This window comes from Cheilinus undulatus, linkage group 22 (assembly GCF_018320785.1).
Source record: "Cheilinus undulatus linkage group 22, ASM1832078v1, whole genome shotgun sequence".
NCBI classification, from domain to species: Eukaryota; Metazoa; Chordata; class Actinopteri; order Labriformes; family Labridae; genus Cheilinus; species Cheilinus undulatus.
This window is the reverse complement of record NC_054886.1, coordinates 13726840-13751476: the sequence shown is the minus strand read 5'-3', so window position 1 is coordinate 13751476 and position 24637 is coordinate 13726840. Positions and strand designations below refer to the sequence as shown.

The window sequence follows — 24637 nt, the reverse complement described above, 5'->3', positions numbered from 1 at the left end:
CTATTGGCTAACATGATGCCTTATTTAAATTGTACTTGCCTGGCTACACTGTGCTGCTCTCTCTGCAAGCTGCTCTTGCAACCCCCCTCCACCCCAGCTCCTCCTTTATTCTACTTCTGACTTAATCAGTGTCATTCTGTTGTATCTTAATCCATTGGTACCTGCTGTACTCTGGGTTTTTGCTGCTTCTCTCCCTGCCACAGGCTTTCCTTTTGGCATGGGAAGTAGGCTTGTGGAACGCCAGGGGGATTCCAGAACAGCCACACTGATGCAAAATAAGTCCTGCTTCCTATTGTCTCATTTCCCTGTAAAAACTCACCAACAGCTCAGTGGATGAGCAGTTTACTTATTTCCTTTTAAATCCATAAAAAGAGCCTGTTTTTGTGGTTAGGTTCATGTTAAAACCAACATATGAAAACAGATCCACATCCAGAAGTCAATTACCCTTAATTTGAGACATACAGTCATCTGCATAAGTTTAAGGGTTCTTGGTCACCTCTCTCACAAATTTTACTGATCGATATGATATATATATATATATTTAAAATATTTTTATGTTTACATAGTGAGAGTTAAAAGAGAGCACAATAGCAACAGCCTTTAAATGGCTCATCAATGCATACTCAAGCAGCCTTACATCCACCAGAGAGAAACAGGAAAAGTGCAAATATTAGCAGCACACAGGCACACACAGATACATACATAGGCTACATAAGCAATTTCCTCCTCTTTACACACACACACACACACACACACCAATTTCACGGCTGTGTGAATGGTTCAGTGAGTGTTTGTCTTAAGTAGGCTGAGCTCTCGGCCTTCATAAAACATGTATGGTGCTAATGCTGACCGTTATGTGAGTTTCGTGCCGGGCAGTCGCCAGGGAAACCGGTTCGATGGACTAAATGGACAAGTTAAAAAAAAAAAAAAAAATCTCTCATAAAATGCATTAAAGTCACTCAGCGCACTCTCCAACAGCTCCAACTAGAAAAGAAAAAAAAAAAGCACCTCTGTTCGTTGTCGACTTCTGAGAAAACGGCAGAAGGATTGTTCAGGGTAAGAAAATAATGAGCATCTTTTTTTTTTTTTTTTTTTTTTTTTTTTTTTTGCTGGAAGAGAGAGAAAAAAAAATAAAAAACATCTGCTTTAGGACGGAATTTTTCCACTAATGCACATGTGACCCTGGATGATTGTGTCCACGAGCTCAAGCATGGACACAAAAAAAGAGGAAATAATGAAATTCTTCAGCTAGAGGAACTAAGGAGGATATTGTCCCTCCAGGTGAAAGGAGCGTGCACGCATGCATACAGCTGCAAAAGGGAGCCTTTTGTGCCGCTCTGTTTGGAGATGTGTGTTGCATCTCATGAAACTCCCCCTTCAGCGTGTCAAAAGGTCAGAGCCTGTGCCAAACGTGGGCCGCAAACACCGCTCTCCTTTTATAAACCGTGTTAGCTTTTCATTTGAACCCCCTCTCCTCCCTTTGCACCCTGCGTCCATATGAGACACATTAACTGCATCCTCAAAGAGAGAAAAGGGAGAGGAGAACGGGAGAGGGAGGGGAGGCTAAACCCTCTTCTTCCATTGTTACATGCTTTCATCTATTTTTATAAGGCGGGGAGCGGAGGGGGGAGAAGAAATAGGGGAGTAAAAATAAGTTCTGGTGGGCTGCGTTAGTCTTGTGGCACCGCTGAGAGGATGATGCATCTCCATTCGGACTTGTATGCATGTGCAGGAATGTGCACTGTAGCACACATGTAGATATACTTTATATGCATGCCTGGGCACACACAGGCAGTGTTGATCACCTCCTGCAGAGCACTTCATCAAACTAACGCTTCATTGATTTTCATTTATAATCACTTTAAATAGATTGTAAATGAATAACAAACGGCAATGTAATTGCAAAAAGACAGGACATTTTTAACTGTACTTATAAACACTTCTACATCTACAAATGGTGTGGTAATAGTTAATAAATGGTTGATAGCAAAGTTTATGACACTTATAGAATGATAATGAATGGCTGCAATTCTTTTACAGACAGGTTTCATTCAAGAGGACATTATATAAGAAGTGACCTCCAACATTACTAGTCAAGGGCCTCTTGTGATTTTTTCCCCCCTGCTTTCAGCCATATAATATGCCACTAAATACCATCTCAGTCAGGACCACTCTGTCAAGAAACACATGATTTGCAGCTGTACATATTTCTTTATTAGCAGTTATTAATTATCACTTATGCTGCTATTCATATTTGGCAACATGGCTGTTCTGGGATCTTCCGCCCTTCTATGAGCCTACATGGAAAGCATTAAACAGGTACAGCACACATTCCTGCTCTTCATATGCCAATAAGGAAAGCCTGAGGCAGAGAGAGAAGCAGCAAAACCTCAGCGTAGAGCAGGCATCAATGACAACAGAATAACACTGATTAAGTCAGAAGTAGAATAAAGGAAGAGCTGGGTGGAGGAGCAGCTTGCAAGGAGGACATCAGAGTGTAGCCAGGCAAGAGCAGTTTAAATAAGGCTTGCCCAAATTAATTTGTAACTTTCCTCCATTTCCATTCATTCCTAATGGCTGCCCTTAACTTCCCAACCCCAACAAAAATTTGTTAGCATGTGTTAGCTTTATTGGAACCATTATTCAAACCAGTTCCTGTCTGCAGTAACACAAAGACTCTGTTTCTCTCCAGCTGTTCTGACCAACTTCTTAAGGATATACATGTGCAGTTTGACAAAGTATAATGCAGCGATGGAAAAGCCTGCCATTGGTTGTCACAGTCACTGTGGGACACAAATAGAATATGGCGGACAGCATTAGCCGCTAGCAGAAAAATGTAAAAATAATATTTAAAAATTGATAAAAAGACATTCAATATCGGCATTACTTGGGTGGATTCAATCTTTAAAGGCCCTGAAAAGTGACCCAAGTTCCAGCCTTACTAGAGACACGTCTTTAAGGGCTATGAAGGCATGGATAGCATCTTTATAATGGTAAAATGAGGGTTTTCCAAAAGAAAGTGGCTACAATTTACAGTTAAAACATTTTTTTAACTTTTTTTTTTTTTTTTTTTGCTTGTTTATCTTCTTATATACAATAACATCAGCCTCAGAGGGCTGTGCATTTCATGGAAAATTTACTGCCTGTTATTCAAACAAAAACTGTAATATACTCTCACAGATTAGCCTGTGTCTTAATATAAAGCTATTTGCATAATGCTAATGCATGATGGAAATTGCAATCAATAGGCTAACAGATCAAGCACCCAAATCCTGTTCATTGTTAACGTAATAAACAATCTCTAAAGCAAGGTTTCTACCTAGCTCCAGCTCAGTATGGTGCCAAAAGTTGGGTAAGGTATAAAGCAAAAGGATAATCACTTCATGTATGACAGCAGTAACAGAGGGCAACACTAAACACGAATATTCTGCGGTTTTTAATGAGTTTGTTTTGTCTTGCTACGAGGTTCTCCCTCTTATCTCAGCTTCTGAGTATTTTCCCAATCTTTCATGTTGTTTTTTTTGCCTCTATTTTTCTGTGTGGCCTGCAGCATACAGATTTTTCTTTATGAATTATTGAATATTGTAATAAAAAAAAAATCATGACTTATCCCAAAAATTAACCAAAAGAGAGATAAATGGAGATTCTCAGTGAGAGTTACACTGAAATGAAGGATGGTAAAATATCCATTACAATAGTTTCAATAATTGTATAATACACAATATATATCATTATTTATTGTTTAATTTCAAACTTATCTGCTTTAGTATGCTTTAAAAACAGTCAATAATGTTGAGATATACATAGATTAACACAAGCGGCAGCAGCTGTATCTGTTGAGACTTGGGTTGGGAACTTAAGGGTTGCCGGTTCAAGTCCCAGTTTGTTTTAAAGTACAGAAATTGGCCCTCTTTCTAGAGGGATGCCAGTTCACTTTCTGAGCACTCCTGAACCCAAACTGCTTGGGCCCTCTCTCATGAGGAGCCCCTTACTCTGACATCTCTCCATGCATGAACAGGATCCTGTTAATGTGCGTGTATTCTTGACCTATGAGAGTATAATGTTCAATAGCATTGTGCAAGCAGTGAATTTCCCCTCAGGGATGAGCTTTTCTTATGATGCATCATGTATCTTTTCTTTAGCAACCTGAAGGCATGTTTATGTGTGTTTGATTTCTTTTCCTCTGTGCGTGATCATTCAGATGCAGATGTCCTCTGAACTTGTAAGAAAAGAAATTTGCTTTCAAGACAGGGACTTTGACCCTGTCAGGTTACACTGCTGCTTCACTAAACACTGTCTAAATGCTTCACTGTGTATCTTACGCTACTTCACCGCCAAGCCAAGGAAATACAACTCACTGAGACCATTGCAACACAGACTGATTAGCCTCTCAGTATAACGCCTGCAGCAAACAGCCATTTGTTTGTTCTGTTTTGACAGTTTCACAGCATTTAGCCACGTCTCTGAGTCATCAAACCAGCCCGATTGAAAGACGAACATGATGTCAAATTCCTAAATAATACGATCTAATTGGGATCAATTAGTGGGAGCAGCCAATGCTGCTGGCAGAACAGGGAGCTTCCTGACAAAATCCTTTCCCAGAAGGAATGCCAGTTTACAACCAAGCCTGCTGGAGATGTGGCACAGCAAGCTGTTCCTGTGAACACACACACACGTGGGGAAAACCAGACAAAAAAGTTTTTTTCACTCAGCTACATGACTGAGTTGCAGGCGGGGGAAAATGTGCAGTATGTATCAGCATAGTCAAAGGTCAGTCTCCTGGCTGGCCAGATGCAGCACATATATAATGTGTAAGATAAACAGAGAAAGTGCTAGAACACACGTCAGCTCAAGCACAAACACAGCAAGAAAAACTGTACACAATTTGCAATTCCTGTCTTAAAGGTCAAAGCAGTGTCACTGCTTGCATTTGGACTGCAGCACACAAGCACAACATGATTCACACGGGTATCTTTTATCAATTTTGGCAAACCCTCCCTTAAAATGAAGTCATATTTATGTTTGTAGCCTGGAAATGGGTTCCATCTGGTTCCATTTGGTTCAGTTAGGCTTGGCAGAACATGCTCACCTTTCTGGGAAACTTCTACAATCATGTAAGGGTAATGTGTTTTATAATCAGTGCCGCATTCCTTGTATGCAAAATGTAATTACAAGTTTTTCCAGACGTGTGGATGGAATGTGTTCAGAGTTATTATGTATGCATTTGTGTTGTGTCTTAACTGTGAGGAGGTACAAGGAGGGGGTAGTGAGAGACGATGTTTGCACATAAAGTATAGTATGTTTGGCAAATACATGAATGAATGCATGAGCGGCCCCAGCTTGGTGTCGGCCTACAGAATGTGCAAACACCTGAATGTGTTTTTTTCCTAGAATTGTGTTTGTTTGCACTTTTTTTTTCGCAACAAATTCCCTGAGGTGAGAAAAATAAAAAAGAATGCCTTCATTCTTTGGCTCTCACAGTTTTTCTTCTCAGAAATACTGCTGGTGTGAAGTTGGCAAGCTACAACATATGCATGTCCAAATATATACGTTCACACGTGGCTTCATAAAAAAAAAAAAACATAAACAAACACTTGTTTTCTACAGGGAGAATTGTTCGAACACATTCAAATGTTGGCTATTTCCCCCTCTTTGTATCATTATTCCAGGAAGTGCAAATGCTGGTCCTTAAACTTGATTTTGGGGTGTAAGCCATGTGAAAACATTTTTTAGCATTTGATACATTTCCTTGTAGTCCTAATACTCACTAACTTAAACAAATAAACACCAAAACCACATTTGGTCGCCTTATAAAGGAAAAAAAAAGTAATATATTTGACAGCCTATTAGCTGTCATTAGAAAAGGGCAAATGTTAGCATCCAAAAGTTACTAAAGTTGCTAGCTTTGAGAGCTGTTAGCTAAAATTTCCAGTCAGTCTTCCTCATTTCACCACACTCCTCTTGATTACTGACTTAAATAATCTGAATTGCAAAAGCCTAATCTGCTCGTATTTAAAGCAACATGGTAGCCCTCTGCAACAAAGATATAAACAGCATTTGTTAGCTTTTAGCTAGCCTCCTTGCTGGAATTGTTGCCAAAATGTAGGAGATGTGGCAGATGGCGTAATTGAATAGCTTCAAATTAGGTTAAACACATAGGGATAACTTGCAATAACTATAAAAAAAAGAACAAGTGCTGACCTTTTAGTTTCCAAAAAACAATTTCATACACTTCTTTGTGTTACCAGATTAGCAAGAAGCCTATATCAGTGTAAGGGGTTTTATGATTTTCATAAACATCTATCCTCTTCAGGGTAACCTGAAAGACTTCCTAAAGACCTAAAGTGAAAAAAAAAAAAAAAAGATTTGGCAAAGTACATGTAATCTATGAGGCACACCTATTGCTAGCATTGAACTAGCTTTAGCTAACCTCCACCTAAGCTAGGAGTTTCCCTATTAAATGTATAGAATGTGATCATCCTTATCAGTTCTTATGCTTCCTGTCAAAAGATGTAAAAGAAGAAGTTTAATGGATTTGACATGCTGTTGAATATGAGGAAAAGGTATTGACAGCATTTATTGAGCTTTAGCTAGCTACCACGTTGCTATAAATTTTCCTTTTAATTAAAGGAAAGTGTCCTCTTCATATAGTCATAGATGTCTATTTGAACAGTGACTTAAAGATGCCCTAAAAGCCTAAAGTAAAGCAACAGATACAATAAACTGCATGCAATACACAAGTCAAAGCGTTTGCTAGCATTATAGCAGCTTTTGCTAACATCCCCCTTGGCTAGGAGTTTCCTTATGATTGTAAAGTATCTTTATCATTTCATGTTTCCCCATCAGAAACACAGACTCACACAATAAATAAATAAAATAACACAAGAAATGATTAAATAAACTAGACCTTCAAATATAACGCCAGACACTGCTTTATGAGCATCTTTAGCTAGCTCACTTAGCTAGGAGTTTGCTATAAATGTAAGGAACGTGAATCCTTATTATTTCATGTTCCTCATGACTTCAAAGATGTCTGAAAGAACTCAGAGTTAAACTATGGATTCAATAAAACTACTTGTAATACACTGGCCAAAGCTTTTGTTAACATTATTCAGTTTTAGCTAATCTACTAACCTCAAATTTCACTCTGACTTTCCCTGTAAATACAAGGTATGTGATAATCTTTACCTTTCTCTCCTGAAACACTGATTAAAAGAACAAAACAATAACTAAAGTAAAACAACAGATTCTACAAACTACCTGTAATACACAAGCAAAAACTCTTGCTAGCATTTAACTTTCTTTGACTACCCTTTCAAGTGCTATTGGTTTCTCTTTAAACGTAAGGAATGTAGTGATAATCATTTCATAGCTTCATTGACAGTGAAAATTCAGAGACATAAAAACTAAAAAAAAAAAAAATCACATTTAATAACTGAAAAGTTTTCAATTGCCAAAGCTAACTTAAGCATTTAACTACTTCTTTGCTTAATATTGCATTAGCATGTTTCTCTTATTGCTGTTTAAATTGACAAAATGCAGACGTTAGCATTCAACAAGTTCTGCATTGACAGTTTTTGCTAGCTGGTGATTGAATGCCAAAATTAGCAATTGTTTTGATGGTAGCTAATGATTTATCAATACTGCTTTAACTTTAGAGCCCTTCAGACTTTTACTATTAATTTTGGTAGTGGTGAATTCTGAAAAGAGGGAAATAATAAGCTAAGTTTCGTGCTTTTTTGTATTATTTGGGTTTCCAAGTCTTATAATGACAGAGGAAAATGGCTGCTATTTGAATAAGGTCAATTGGCATCCCTTGCAGCTAGCCCATCCCTTTGCTTCAGAGCTCACACTGGGAGAGACATGGCACCCACTGTGTCCCAGTGCTGCACACCTGATGCTCCAGCATGCACCGGCAAATGTGGTCTCCACACAACCTGTTCCCCTGATCTTCATAATCATCCACTGAATACTAACTGGTTACTGTGACAAAAAGAGGGGAAGTTAGGAGGAGGGAAAACAAGGGGATGACAGAGTGTCTGGGAAAGGAAAGAAGGGAAGGGGGGTGAACAGAGGGAAGGAGGGCGGGAGAGTTTGGCTGAGTGCCTCGGAGGTGTTTAATTGTCTTCATTGAAGACCGCCCTGCTGGTTCCTACACCTGACACACATGCCTGAGCCAAGGAGTGATGATATCTTGAGTGAGGTAAGGTAAGGCGAGAAAGAGGTGCATTCCAAATTAACAGCTGCTGGAGAAAGCGGTTTTACTCTGAACATAACAAATGTCCGTGCCATTTGGAGAAGTGCCAAATTGCCAGTCGACGCTTCGTTGCACTTAAAAAGGCTCAAAATGCACATGGCGGCGCGTATGACTGCAGGCCCTCATTGAAATTACACTCATGTCTTTGCAGTGCCATGAAAAAGCATTCAGCTCTCTTTTTTTCCTCCTGTTATCGAATGAGCATCCAGATTGCACAAGACAATATAGAAATATCTCAGACGCCAATATCGACACGTTTCCCTCCAAAAACAATATGGCTGCCTTACCAGAGCGAGAGTTTTATCGCAAGTGCTTGACAATAACACCTTTTACAACACATTGGCTGCCTTTTATTGTGTGTAAGAATGGCTCATATTCTGTACATACACACTCTGAGTGCAATATAAAGAGGCTGCACTTTTTCTCTCGGGAGCAAAAATGGCCATTGCTCTGTGTGATGCTTTCTCTGTGTGTCAGTGTTTGTAAGCCGGCTGAATGGCTTTTTTAATCTCTGTCAGGAGTGGGTGTCAGGCCGCCTCTAGCTGCACAAAACACCACAGCAACAATTCCATTATCCACACTCGGACTTTCACAATACGTGAGTGTTTGTGTGTGCGCCGGTGAAACACTTTCATACATCAGTTCTTGTTTATTTTTGTCTGTCTCCTCTCTAACTTAGCGATAGCAACATTACATCTTTTTTTCAACAGTTACAGTCCCTTGGTTGTTAAAGTCTTAACAAATCTCTCCTTGAGTTGTTTCCCTTAAATAGCTGCCTCTGCTTCAATGTAATAAGGGCACATTTGCGGTGCTGAAACACTGGAGGATTTCAACTAAAATTGCCACTATAATATAATTTCATACCCTCTATTTTATTAAGGAATCATAGGAAATTTCAAACCCCTAACAAATCCCAAATATAACTCTTAAAAGACCGTTTCTGTGTCTTTATTTTCAAGGTCCGAAGACTTAATATTCCAAAGAAATACATGCTATATTTTAGAAATGTTATTTTTTCCTGCTCAGCCACCCTGTAAATCATCTTTTGACCCTTGAGATTTAGCTTTTGACCCCTACAGGAGGGCTCTGAGCCCCCACAGCTCTGGATAATCCACGGAGTAAACTATTTTCGAGGAGGCGACTGCTGCTGTTGAAAGCAGTTGAAATTAAATGAAAACTGTCCAGGGTGAGGTCTTTGGGTTATACCGAGCATCAGCTGGAGATGAATTAAGAAGAAAATACAAAAATGGACTTCTTAAAGACATCTCAAAGGTCTTGAGACTCGAGTCAATATATCTAAAACAAGAAGCATTCATAGCCTGTGATTCAATAAAATTTTAGAATATATATATATATATATTTTAGCATTCTGGGCACACAACCTGAACGATACAGCAACAGAACAGCAGTTTCCAGTATGTCCTTTTTTTTGACGTAGTATCTGGTGTTTCCACTGCATTTTATATTTTTTTAAAATCTTGATTAGAAACATAGATGACAGTGTGCCATCCTCACAAGTAAAAAACAACAACAACAAAGAGGATCTATTAACTTTTAAGGAAAAAAGTTTTGAGATTATACAGTCATAGGTTTACAAGAAACCAAACATAATTTCTGAGAGAGTCTGAGAGAAGGTCATGACTTTATTAGGAAAAAACTTTAAATTTCCAAGTTTAATAGTAATAAATTTTGACAGTATAAACTGATAAATGTCAGATTTTTGAAGTCATAAATTCACAGCGTTTTAAAGATGTAAATTTTGTGGGCAACCAAACTGGTCAGATTATAGATTATATTTAAAAATTTCTTTCTCAGAAATTAACATATCTTCTTTCTCTTTACCTATTATTATAATGCATATTTTGTACACAACTCTCAGCAAGAAAAAGGGTATGTAGGCCAATTAAATTTGGATTTTGTCAATGAAAACAATTAAATACATATTTGTCCAAGTGAATCCTGGGGGTAGGGGTTAGGGTTAGGAGGGGCCCTAAGGAAAGAGAGGTTGAGAACTGCCCTGGGCCATGCTTACTCACTGCATTCATCCCTAACTTTACCCTAACGATGTGGACTTTGTTATTCTTTCAACAGATTTGCAACGTATCATGAAAAAAACACGGCAAGAAAACAACCGTGTTGGGTCACCCAATAGCACATTAGAGTTAAGTTAGACATTCCACAGTGGCTATTTTAACAGGAAACTTAAAAAACAGAGATTCCTCTACTTCCTGTTGGTTCCCATGCTAACGTGCATCACAGCAGTATGTTAAAGAAATTAAGACTGCACTGGGTGGGCTTTACAGTCCACATATCCCTGTGGAGGGACACAGAGAAAGACAGTGCTGTAGATGTGACACTAGGGTGTGATTTGAATACCTGCCTGCTCCGGCTGAGCAGTGATCAATCATCTCTCTGTCAAGCGCCACTCCCTGCTGGCGAACTTCACCATGCATGTAGCCCCATCCCTCTCTTACTTCCCATCCTTCTGTTTCTCATTCTCTGTTTTTTTTTTATTATTAATTTTCTCTCTGTCTCCTAGTCTCTCTCGGGCTCCCACGCAGTGTGTGACTCATTTACTCCAACCCTGCCATGCCATGCATCCCTCTCTTTACTTTCCCCCTCAGCAGGTCCCCTTGTTCTTCCCGTCTCCCTTTGCTGTCGGCTCGCCGGAGGATATCACGAGAAGAAATCAGGGGCGTGGGGAAAAGGACAGATGGAAATGAATGAGACTGCGGGCACAATTGCACATTACAAGCTGCAAAATGTATAAGCATCCGAACATTTAATGTTTTTTTCCTTTCATTCTCCCTTGATTTGGTTTCCAAATTAGTGTTTTTACTCATGTGCACACATGGACTTTAACCTTGGGGAGGGCGTGCATGTGTAACACGCTGATTGATGGTGCGAGCGTCTTCCGCTGGGTGATTTTTCACTATGCTGCTCTGCGCCGGGTGGCATACACAAACACACACCTTAAAAAAAAAACACTCCCATCCCTCCACCAAGTTGAGGGAAATCAGACCTAAGACCAGTGCTGCTGCCGCTCGGCTCTTGAAATATGAATGGTTTTAATTAAACAAACTCGCTTTGCCATCTGGCCCTACAATTGGGCGCGCTTAATGAACAGAGCTACACACAAACAAACACACGCACACACATATGCGCACATTATTAACCAAGCTAAGCGGCATTCCAACGGGCAAGAAAAAAAAAAAAGGTTTGTAAATAGAAACAACAACAATGAAGTGATCTAGTGAGGTGCTTCAGAGCTGGAATATGAATGACTGAGCATGTGTGCACTTCTCTGCCTTTTTCTTTTTTTCTCCTATATCTTTAATGTGGTTTTCCTCACACACTACCAGACATATAACTGCCATGCTTCGCCACCTCTGCCTGTCTTTAAGCTAGGTATCTAACATTAAATGATGATGTTTGTAATCCAGAAGTTGTGCCCCAAGATTTCTCTGCAGGAGAGACAGAGGAGAGTCTGGTGTGTGGGTTTTTGTGTCTGTAAGTGTGTGTGTTTGCGTGTGTGTTAAGGGGGGGGTAGTTGTCTGGCAGCCAAAGCACAGAAACGTGGGAGGCATGCTAACGTTAGCAGCCTGTAGGACGTGCTATTACTCTCTTAGAAGCTACAATAAATTTGCACTATTCATCTGTCTTAGCAAGCTGGCATCAACAAAATCAGGTGTCAGCCTTGGTGAGAGGCACTCAGGGATGTAGTGGTAAATAAAAAGTTGAGTAAACCAATGTCCAAGGCACATGTAAGAAATAGCACCTTTTTTCCTTAAAATTCATTAGACTTTCTGCTTAGATTCAGATTTTATTGCAGACGTTTATGGTAAAATTTGTAATAAATAAGGAAATGTTAATCATTTACCTTCTCTTCCACCTTGTGAATTATCTTGAAACCCCTGAGCATTTTCTTTTACCCCCTTTGGGAGGGTGATAGGGTCTGTGTTGGTTATCTAAGCTCAGATAATCAAAGTAGAAGTGGTTCAAAAGCACCGTTGATTTCAGAGGGGGACAGGGAAGGCTGTCAGCTAGTGTTTAATAAGAATGCAACAAAAGTGCCCTCCAATGTGCCTTCTTAGTGACAAAACATGAAAAAAGTCACCAAAGGATGCCCTTCTAGTGGAAAATACACTATAACCTCCCCATAGGGTGCCCTGCCAATGGACAAAACTTGACAGTGCAAAAGAGGTGCTCTCAAAGTGCCCCCTAGGAAACCCCACGAGTGAATGGAACATGATAAAGTGCCGTCCAAGATGCCCTTGGAGTGGCCAAACTTGATAAAGGGCGCTTAAGGGTACCCTTGGGGTGGACAAAACATGATAAAGTGGCCCTGAGGGTCCTAGGAGTGGTCAAAACAGAAAAGTGCCCTCAGGGGTGCCCTAGGAGTGGACGGAACTTGATAAAATTCCCGCCAGGGTGCCCTAGGGGTGGAGAAAATATGATAAAGTGCCCCCCAGGGAACCCTACAAGTGGCCAACACATGATAAAGTTCCCTCCAAGGTACTCTACAAGTGGCCAAAAAATGATAAAGTGCCCTTTACCATGCCTTGTGGTGGAAAAAACTTGATAGAGTAACCTCTAAGGTTCCCTTCCAGACAAAATGAGATAAACATCCCCGTAGAGTGCCATTCCAGTAGACAAGACATAGAGAAGTGCCATCCAGGCCACCCTTTCAGTGGATCAAATGTGATAAAGTGCATATTGGGCTACACTGTAGTGAACAAAGCTTGTTAAGTGACCTCTAGAGTGTCTTACCAGTGGACAAAATGGGATATAGTGCCCTCTTTGATGCCATGCTGTGGAAAAGACTTGATAAAGTAACCTTTGCCTCTAGCGGACAAAACAAGATAAAGTGCCCTCTAAGTGGACAAAAAGCAATAAAGTGCCATAAAGGCTGCCAAACTTCCAGGTGCATTAATTGGCCTTTATGTGTTCACATGTGAGACGTTGCACTCTCCTGGTGTTCCTTTTTAATTGAAAATTAAAGAAAATTGTTTCATATTGAATAAAGCTGTCAGTCCTGAAAAACAGTATATCTCAACAAAGGTTTCAAACTGTTTCACTTTTATTCCATGGCCATTTTTATGCGTACTCATACTGCAGCCTTCCTTTTTTAAATTTCCCCCTGCCCCTTATGCCCTCATCCACCACTGCTCTAAAGATACTCAAATCATAAATGGGATCACAAAGGTAATTTAAAAAGCATCTCTGCTTGAATCACTCCTTTAACAGGAAATAAAAATAAGCTGATTTCTTTGTTATTTTTTCTATTTCCTGTGTTCAGCTTAACCCAGTTCTTGTACTCGACATACTTCTGTCCACATAGCATATATTATCTTTTTTTTCTACCTGCGTACAGCATCAGCCCAAGGCTGCAGAACACACACTGTTGTATTAACTCAGACATATATAAGAAGGTTAAAGATGCACATTAGCATTTTATCCACGAAAAAGCCCCTATGCAATAATGACTCACGCTATGGATCAAATAGGATATATCATTGGCAGCGTGACCCCTAGCAACAAGCACAGCATATCTGTACTGATGTACTCAACAATGATATTACATTTTTGCTGCCGCGAGCTGCTCACATTCGCACAAGAAAACACTTTGCACACCTCAGACATCTCGCTCACGATGAAAGGGCTATGTGGAAGCGTGTTATTTTGAGGTGTACTTGAACTAATACGGTTAAGAATTGAAGCATCAACCGCGCCCCCTACGGCAAAGTGGAGATCAATAATAGAGTAAAAGTCTCTGACCCACCAAAAAAACGCCGTATTTCTATCTGGAAGGGCTCTTTGACATCCGCAACGGCCTAATCGGGTGTTTGACTCCAAACACTCAGCGTTTATGAATATCTGATGAGCACCCGGGTAAGCTTATGAATAAGTGAGGGGCCCAGCTGTGCATCAAAAACATCAAGACTTCATGGAAAGTGCCAAGTGCCTTTCACTGAGCACTATAAAGCGCTTTGCGCTGTTCAAGAATTTTTTGTAGGATATGTGTATTTCTCACTCGAGTTTCTAATGTACTGAGCAAATTTAGAAAGATGTATTTAAGGAATGGCATAATTCTCAAAGGTTCCTGACATGCAACTTACAGCCGTGTGAAATAAAAGTCTACAAGGATGAAACTGCAGAGGAGTCTTGTCTGATCATTCGTGCAGCATGGAATGGGTCAAGAATGTGTTCATATGCCCGCCGTGACCTCGATGCGCCCTATTTTCATTCAGTTCTGGAGGAAAACTGCCTTGGCTTGAGATTTTTTCTGTCTTTTTTTTTTTTTTTTTTTTTTTACAGTCCCAATGGAAAGGAGTCAAGGAATAGAAAATAATAAAGTTCGAAGCCTGACCTTGATGAAGGAGATGAGGGGAAAGTAAACAGGGTCCCTTGGCACAGCTGTGCAGTGGAAGGAAAGGAAGGATGAAGACTTGGAGTGATGAACAGACTGTGTTTGCTATCTTTGCATGTGTTTGTCTGGCTCTGGTTAGTTCGGATGCCGGGGTATTTCTGTGTGTTTTTTTTGAGAAGAAGTTGCATGTGTGCATCCGTGCGTGTGAGGCAGCTGCTGTGCCGGACGATTGTTTGAGCTTATTGTGCAAAAATCAATCAACAACAAGCAAGGCAGGGCTGAATAAAACAGAGAATCAAAGAGGGACGTTTGCTTTTGTGCCCATGTAACCCCAACACAAAAAAGGCCAGTCGAATTTGATGGATCTGGATGATTTTGGAACAAAGTTTCCAAACTGTTTGAAGCCCCAAAGTTGAGATATAATATTCCTAAATAAACTCAAACCATCATCTCCTTTCCTCTAAAATTAACCAACGCCTTATTTCACTCCCTCCCTTCTCTGGTCCACCACAGGACAAAGAAACAGACTCCCGCCTTGAATCACAGTCGCACTACGCACGTAAAAGCTTGCAATTACCTGTCGCTAATGATGCCCATGCCAGCACTGAGCACCAACGCAAACCATCTGCTAACTTTTGTTCTCCCTCTTCACTTATAACTTCCTAATTTTCCAAAAGGTCTGGGGCTCCATATAGAGCGCTGATGGTGTCTGTTTATGCTCTGGCTACAACACAAAGGGGAGCGCTAATGACTGTCGTTAGCATCCCTCAAGAGGCCAGAGCAGTTCGCCAATATTTGCCCTAACCTTAGATGATTGCATTTACTTTACACTTAGGTATTTAGCTCATGCCCTTTATCCATAGTGACCTAGCATTAGTGAGCAAACCAGGGGCTCAGCATCTTCCTCAAAGGCACTTAAAGAGGAAATTTGTGGCTAATTTTTTTTTTTAATGTAAGCATGGCCAGACCTTCACCAATTACAGGCCACAACGCCGCCCTAAATCCACATTGCATATCTTTAGCATCAGAGTACAAGCTGTTAGAGCTCAGAGTTGTGTAAACATGCTAAAACGGTGTGAATGTAAGAGGTGAATTTAAGATTACAAAAGATCTCGACTAAAGAAGCAGACAAATCTTCTCATACATTACACAGAAGTGCAGCTGCCCTTCAGTCTCCACACACACACACACACACACACACACACCAGTTCGGCTGATCTCACTAAAGATAGCAGAGCAGCAGCCGAGTGTGTTGTTTGTCTTGGATGGAGAATGATTCGTGAAATGACCTTGACTCTGTTTCTCCAACAAATCTCGTCTAAAGCAGCAGTTTACTTTGCAATAGTATCGTTTGAAACCGTGGAAAGGGAGAATTGACAACATGTGTGCGCCAAGCTCAACCAAAAATGACGAGGATCATATGACTGTGTCTTTTTGAATCATTTGCTAATTGAAAAGTAGTTAAATTGGACAATTTTGAAATGGGAATGTGCCTTTCTCTATACTCAGGATTCCAATTTTATACTGTTTTGTTCATTTCTAGGTTGAATTTGATTGACAGGCCAGCCCTGCTTTCAATCCAACAGGGTTGATTGCTATCAGCTGCCGTTATCTTGTTATTTTTAACATAAACAAATCAGAAATGAGCCATTTTTTTCTGTCTGACTCTGCCAGAAAAATGCTCCTTAGGGCTGAAATGGAAGATTTTAAATATCCACAAGGTAGCACCAACAAGCTCTCATTGAAGGCCTTTAAAATTCTTGTAAAAAATTGTTTGTGTAAATGTTGTTAAATTGGACAATCCTTTTTGCCTTTTTACACCAAGTATTCCAAATTTAGACTTGCTCAAACAAAATTTACAATTATTTTTCTCAAGTTGAATTTAATCAACTTTCAGTCCAACAGGACTGATTGTTATCAACTTTGTTTTATCAAATTGAAATTAGCTATTTTTATGGTAACATTTGCTAATTTTAAAATAGGTAAGGTAGACAAATTTGAAATGTGTTTGGGCACTTTTTGTCCTCAGCATTCCAATTTAAGATTTTTTTTGTTTTCTGAATCAAATTTAATTGAAAGACATGTAAAACTGTCTCTCAAACCAGAGCTGGCTCCCATCATTCACAAAAGGAGCCTGGTCTTAGAACCATCTCATTCTCAAAAGACAAACCACTTGTGCTTCATGACTGGTTGTTTTGAATTGAGTTGTCATTTCAGTTTAAACAATACCACACATGGTTTAACTTCTAAATATGACAACAAAATGGAATAAAGTCAACCTCTTTCTTAAATGAGAGCTGGCTCCCATCAGTCACAATTGGAGTCAGCTCTTAGAATCATCTCAGTCACAAACAGGTAATTACTTGTGCTTTATAACTGGTCACCTTGAATGGAGTTGTCATTCAAGTTTAACCAGTACCCCACAAAGGTTATGTGCTAAATACTACAATAAAAATTAAATTAAACAGAACCGTCTCTCAGACAAGAGCTAGCTCCCATCATTTACTAAAGGAGCCAGCTCTTTGAACTGTCTTGTTCACAAACAACAAATCACTTGTGCTTTATAGCTGGTCTTTCAGTTTAACCATTACCCCACCAATTTATGTGCTGAATATTACAACAAAAATGGAATAAAGTAAAACTGTCTCTAAATCTTGAGCTGGCTCCGATAACTCAAAGAAGAAGCCAGCTCTTAGAACCATCTCACAAAAATCACTAGTTTTTCACAAGCAGTTGTCCTGACTCTAGGTTTAATTTCAATTTTACGAATATTCTACATGGTTTATGTGCTAGATATTTCAACAAAATGTAATAAAGTCAAACTGTCTCTCAAACCAGAGCTGGCTCCCATCGTTTACAAAAGGAGCCAGCTCTTAGAACATGCTATGTTGAGAACTACACATCACTACTGCCTCATAGCTTGTCCTGAATTAAGTGGTATTTTTTATTTAACCAGTTCCCTAAACAGTTAATGTGCTAAACACACACACAAAAAAAAAGAAAAAAAAAATGGAGAAAGTAAAACAGTTTCTCAAACGAGAGCTGGCTCCCATCATTTACAAAAAGAGCCTCACATCTTGAATTAAGTTGCGGTTTTAATTTAACCAATACTCTACACAGTTGATGTGCTATACAGTAACAGTAATATGGATAGCTATCTGCCACCCTTTATTGCTTTTTTAAACACAAACCAAAACCAAAATATAATGAACCATTTCATGGCTTCACTTTGCCAGTTAATGGATGCCTATGAGTGAAATGAGGGATTTTAAATATCCACAAGGTAGAAGTCTTTGTTATGTGCATTAGTCCAATATTTAAGGATGCTCACTTGGACATTAATTCACCTGACACGCTTGATTTGCTATATCCCTTCACTGAAAACCCATTAAAGACATTAAACCCTTTAGATACTCCCTTAAGGTGACCCTCTTTTGTTTGCTTTCTCCTGGTGGATTCCACTGGGCGATATATTTGCAGCACTGTTCTAAAAAAGTTTAGACATCTCTGACAAAACTACTCCATACAAAAAAAAAAAGGATGTGTATCTTTAAGCCATTTGAATATCCTTATCCTAAGCTGTAGCGGGAAAGCCTCTGCACTTAGGCTTAGCACTCTCAAGACAGCTACTCCTTGTTAAGCGTCGCCTCAGACTCCTAGACTATGAATGGGACCATTACCCCCATCTCTCAATGCACACCCAAATGCACACACATACACCCACTCGCACATATCTTAGCCCTAGAAGAGAAGTAGCTCATGCTAGCTGTGAAAAGGTTCAGAAAGGGAAGAAACAGTTCAATACCTGGGGACTTCCTTTTACAATAGGCTCCATTGCTCTCCACTGCTCCCACTCACTCTCTCTAGACTGCAGTCTTTTCGCATTACAACCTACAGAACATCACTTCTATCTCCCCATAGTGGAAAAATGAACTCCTCCGTAAAGGCCTCAAGCCAAACAAGAGCTGCAAAAGACTACAACAGCTATCTGATCAGGTCCTAAACAACTCAACCTGGGTATTAACCCCCCACTGTGACTCCTTCATTACTTTGTCTTCAGAGAAACTAGGCTGGGTGTAGATATCTATCCTAGTTGAAAGCCAGTTGACAAATGGAATTTAATGAGAATTCTGAAGAAAAGAGCTGAAAACCCAAAGGAGAAAGACAGTCTGAAATGTGTTGATCTTAAGGAAAATATCTGTCTCATTTGCTCTCTAGTGTAGTCCCTTTGATCAAATAGGCCCACGGTTTCTGAAGCAGAACCTCAAGCACTCATAAGACCTTGTCTTCATGTAATGTTCATTTGTGGCAACGCTCGAAACAGCTACTGCATCACAACCTCAACACATCACACCTACCACTCTAGAACTACCAAACCAATACCAAAAATCACCAAACAAAAAGGAGAATTGTGATTTAAGTACTAAAAAGGTTGAACCTCATTGTTTTGATTTGTTTCTAAGCCTGTCTACCGTTGTATGATTATCTCTAGGTCGTATGTGAGTGTGTGTTTCCTACATCTTAACGACTTCTAAATCTCCTTTCAGTGTTTGCCCCTACCATTTTCCATGTGCTCTGCCTCACCGACACTGCCATCCGGCGTTGTCCTCTCGTAGCTGTCCTCTGGCAGGGGGAGGGCGCCCAGGCGGGGGCCCGATGAACTCTTGCTGCTGGGCGTCTCCGACTCGTCCAGGCCGCTGTCGTAGCAGCTCTGCAGCGATCCCTGCTGGTGAGGGTCCTGGGGTTGGCTCACCACCGAGAAGGTCACTCGGCGAAACGGCTACAAGAGAAACCAAACGGCCGGGGGTCACTATAAAGGGGACTGCTGGTACTTTATGTTTAATTCTTTGTGGACAGCTTGGGAGTAGGATCTTTTAGATGTTTGGAAAGGAATTTTGGGTCAGGAAAATAGAGAAATAGGTCAAGGAAGAAAGGGGCAAGGGGAAGGCTGTAGTCGGCTGGAATCACACAAGTGTTTCATCCAGGTTTAAAGATTCTTGGGGCTAAATTCACACTCACCCTTTCTAGACAACAAAAATAAGACATTTTACCTAATTTGCAGTTACAATAGCCAACAAAAATGTTTTGTTACCACAACCAAGGTCTTGCCTTTCTTTATTTTCGGAAGAAGACCTTGTAATAGGGATGTGGAGGAGGCTGTACAAAAGATGCCTTTCAAAAGCTTCTTCGAAGCTCAGGGGACCCAGCAGACATTGCAGCTATCGAAACCTGTGCATTAAATACAGCTACAGAAGTAGGAATACACCAGCTTCATTGTCCCGTTTATGTGACCACTATGGAAAAAGAGGACAAGGTGAGCAAGCCTTTGGCCTATCAGGGGGTCTGATTTGTTGCTAAAGAGAAAAGGCATGGTTACGCTGCTTAGACAACGCATTAAAACCAAGTCACGATCCTTAATGCTCACTATGTACTCAAAAAACTATGATGCCAAGCAAGCCCACATGTTGCCACGCATTCATTTTGGCCTAATCCCTGCCAAGACAAGCAATAAAATAACTCTAAAGGACATCTGAGTGCTGACTTTTGATTAATAATGTTGTTAATGGTAGTGCATCTTAAGAGGTACAATTGATTAAGTGTGCTCCTTTCTTGGCCTTACTGCCTACTGAAAAAAAAAAAAAACAACAAAAAAACTTGATATCTAATAAAGACTGAGACAGAGGTGGTCGGGGATCCCTTCATTCAGACTGTACTGGTTGTGTGGACACAACAAGCATTACAAACCACCTCGTCCACTGATGCGATACAGAGTATTTGCTAGTGAACAGAAAGCCTGGCTTTTTGTATCGGCTCGAAGTAATGGATTTATGAGTCTTGTTTTTATAGAAATAGCAATAATTAAGGGCAGCTCAGTTTAAAGAGCTAGTCTTTGTCTTCTAAGTAGCTCTTTATTTGGTACAATTTTGCCCCTTTTTTAATGTATGAAAACAACAACAAAATGCTGCCGCCCATCATTCACAAAAGGAGCCAGCTCTTAGAACGGGCTCATTCACAGGCTACAAATAAAAAATGCTTTGTAACTGCTACTCTTGAATTAAGGTGTCATTCAGTTTAACCAGTACCCGCCATACTACAACAAAAATGAAATAAACTAAAAACTGCCTCTCAAAACAGAGCTGGCTCTCATCATTTACAAGAGGAGCCAGCTCTTGGAACTGGTTAGTTTGAGATGTACACATCTCTCCTGCCTCATAACTGGTCTTGATTTAAAGTTGTAATTTTTTTATTTAACCAGTACCCCATACAGTTTATGTGTTAACTAGTACAACAAAAATGAAAGAAAGTAAAACTGTCTCTCAAACCAGAGTTGGCTCCCATCATTTACTAAAGTAGCCAGCTCTTGGAATTGGCTAGTTTGAGAAGTACACATCACAACCGCTTCATAACTGGCCCCCTTGAATTGAGTTGCAATCTTAATATAACCAGGGCTCGACACATTTAACGTGCCAAATACTACAACAAAAATGGAAAAAGTAAAACAGGTTCTCAAACGAGAGCTTGCTTCTGTCATTCACAATGAGCCTGTTAGAGAACTACACATCACTACTGCCTCAAAATTAGTCCCCTTTAATTGAATTGTAATCTTAATTCAACCAGGACTTAAAACACATTTAATGTGCCAAATACTACAACAAAAATGGAAGAAAGTAAAATATTTTCACAAACGAGAGCTGGCTCCCATTATTCAAATGGAGCCGGTTAGCGAACTACACATCACTATTGCCTCATAACTGGTCCCCTTGACTTGAATCGTAATCTTAATATAACCAGTACCCGACATGTTTAATGTGCTAAATATTAAAATAGAAATGGAAAAAGTAAACCTGCCTCTCAAATGAGAGCTGGCTCCTGTCATTCACAGGGAGCCTGTTAGAGAACTACACATCACTACCGCCTCATAATTTGTCTTTAAATAGCACAATTTATGTGCTAAAAAGTACAAAACTGTTCACTTTAAAGGTATAGTCATGACAAAATGAGGGAGAAATCTAGTTATCTAGCTTCTTAGCTCATGGCTAATTGCCACCACTCATTCTTTTTTTTTTTTCAGTGGCCTCACATCACTGAGCATCAATGTACCAATTCATGGTAAGAGAGCGATGGAAAGAGGCGGGCAAGTCAGTTCCCATATCAGGTCGGTATTGAAAATGCATTGGTAGCATAATATATGGATGAACATACTCAAGTGCATTCACTCGGCATCAAAAGAGATTATAAATACATTGTATAAATCACCTCAAAGATGGCAGACAATACAGCCATGTGCATGGTCTGAATTACACTATAGAGGTTTTGCTACATGAGCTGTGGGCTTACACTGTCAATATGTGATGCCTGCTCTAACACATTATTGAGCAATGTCCAGAGTTAAGCAGTTACAGAGCATGTCATTAAAGCCAAGGCCTCTCTCTCACTGTCTCAGTCCGTTTCCCTTCCCTTCCTCTACATCTCTCAATCCCTGTCTGAGTGTTGTACAAAGGTAATGGCAGAGAGTCAGGATGAGAGAGGAGGAATGAGCATGAGGCGAGGAATGAAAGATCAGGCTTGGTCATTACCAGAATAAATGGCATAACAAATGGCTAATGCCATTCATTAATTAGATACGAACAGCTTCTGTTGCTGCGCATCGTCTTTGCTAGACCTCATCGCTTGCTTGTGTTGTCCTTCTCTTCTGCTTCGTCCTTTTCGTTTCCTTGTTCCATCATGAGGATATTAAACAGAACATAGGCCCATTACTCAAGATATCCCCTTTTTTTCTCCCTCTCCTGAGTTTGTCTGCCAATTTTCATATCTGAAGGAAAATCTGTGATCAAAACTGTCTTCAGTTCTTAAATCTCTCCATAAGCGTCTAGAGCTGTCATTTCATGTAAAAGACTGACACTCTTATTGTGCTGTCAGATATTCGGAGCATGTTTGAGTTGTCCGCTTCCTTAGAAAAAGGCTGGTAAATGAAGCATAAACACAGATATAAGGGACATTCTCAGCGAGCACTGGCAGGTCACCTTTCCTATGTGCACTTCTTTGTTATTCTATCATCTTTAGACACTTTCTCCAAGTGCCTCTGAGCCTCTGCCAGGCACACACTGTGAAGGATTCTCTTTTTGATAATGAAATTTCCCACAAGCCAATGGGAAAAAATGGGCCTCCTTTGCTGAGCGGAAAACAAATTTGCATTTATTTATATATTTCCGCCCGCTTCTCTTTCTCTGGCTGGCTGGCTAACACAGCAATCTTGGAAATAAATCATGTTTCCATGTAATTACAATCAACACTCAACAAATGAATTGGTATAAATATTCATGCAAATTTCACTTGGATAGTCAAACATTTGTTGCATAATTAAAATCGAGGCCCAGAAGGAGAGCCACGCTCTATAAGTGTAATAACACTTGAAGAGATGCTAAGATATTAAACATGTTTTTTTAATAGTTTTATTTGGGTTTTGTTTGTTTGTTTGTTTTGACTCTATTTCTCTCAAGCACTTGTTTGGTGCGAGGTGCTTTTTAACAAGTCCCACAGCATGCATGCTGTCGCACAAAAAGTACTTTGTCTTGATCAGTTCTAGTAGAGTGCCGTGCTCCTCAAGAAACACACTTTTTTTTCTAATGATACAAATTAAACCACTGTTGCCTAATGAATTGCAGGCGAGAGCATTGCAGAGAAAAGAAACGCTCCAGCAAGCGGCCACTGAGGGAAAATTGAGTTTAGGAGAGAGAAAAGAAGCTGACAGGAAAAAAAAATAAGTTCAATGAACAAATAGATTTTATACACCTGAATTTTCCTTATTTTCACTGGAGGGAGAGTGAGATAGAAGAGAGAAAAAAAGCTAATTTGTTTGCAGACCAGAAATGGAGTTCATGCCGTGATCGCCGGAGGCTTTGGATTAGAATCTGCAGCAACCACCGTCTGCACAGCGACCTTCGCTCCTTTCATTCTGTGTCTTTTAAATAAATGAATAAAATAAGAAGCGGGAGTTTCTTAGTTATTTTTTTGCTTATATTTGTGCGCATATGTCAAGGTAAGTGCAGTAACCGGGGGAGGAAAATAGATTGTCCAACATGACTTTTTGTTTAGACCTACGGCTACAGGGTGCCGTTTTCCTTTCTTCTGTGATTTCAAAGGCATAATATGGTGGCATCTCTTAACATGGCCAAGCCACAGGAGAATGTAAGATTTCCACCAAGTTGGCCAGTTTGGGAAGTGGTTTGGTATGATACACCCTGATCATGCCTGTGCTTCCAAATCCAGCTTCAGTTGTAGCGATTGGAATTTGGACTCAGCTCAGGAAAAAAAGCTAGTCTTTGGGTGCCTTTTTACATCTATCAAACAAAAAACTGGTTAAAAGAAAACTGGCTCTCAAAAAGGAGCTGGCTACTTGTTCATCGGCAAATGACACATCACTATACGCTCGTATTTTGCTTTCTGACTTTGCTGAATGGGCTGTTGTTGTTATTCTATTATCACCACTTTTGCATGGAAAGTGAAGATTCATTCGACCAGCCAATGGACTATAGGGAGTCCAGCTCATCTCTTTAAGGTCCGATAAGAATGCTTAGTACCCGACACAAATGGGGCTTTTCCATTACATTGACTTACTTGGCTCTAGTTGGTTTGACTCGGCATGGCAGCGCAGCATGGCCTGGGATTTTCTTTTCCACCAAAACTCAGCTAGAGTGCGTCAAGAACTGATGATGTGACATTTTGAGTCAATGATATTAAATGAAGTTTTGCCATTGTTTCTACTTCAAAGGTAGGTCTTCTATTGGTAATCCGGGGGGTATTCCAAATTTTGGTGCAGTGGTTGCTACTTTAACACGCCTGAAAGGCGCCCCCGAGGGATGACGAACCACTGTGCCATTACTGCGTTGCGTTTTGGCCTTCCCCCAGATCAGGACCGTTATCGGTGCAGCTTGTTCTCGGCCAAACTGGGCATGGAAAAGTAAATCAGCATTGGCCTGGCAAAAAGTCATAGTGGAAAAGCCCCAACA

The 24637-nt window shown here is 40.1% G+C and overlaps 1 protein-coding gene across 6 annotated transcripts in view; it reads right to left on the bottom strand.

Annotated features, from left to right (window-relative positions):
* pcdh7b (protocadherin 7b) overlaps window positions 1-24637 on the bottom strand; it is a 161194-nt gene that overhangs the window by 66944 nt on the left and 69613 nt on the right. For 3 of the 6 annotated variants that reach the window (XM_041779146.1, XM_041779149.1, XM_041779150.1), the window contains exon 2: window positions 19188-19407. The exons of 2 other annotated variants lie outside the window; for them this stretch is intronic. In XM_041779146.1, coding sequence (XP_041635080.1) covers window positions 19188-19407 — 220 coding nt within the window. The remainder of the gene's footprint in view (window positions 1-19187; window positions 19408-24637) is intronic. One more of the 6 variants, XM_041779147.1, reaches the window with a different exon arrangement.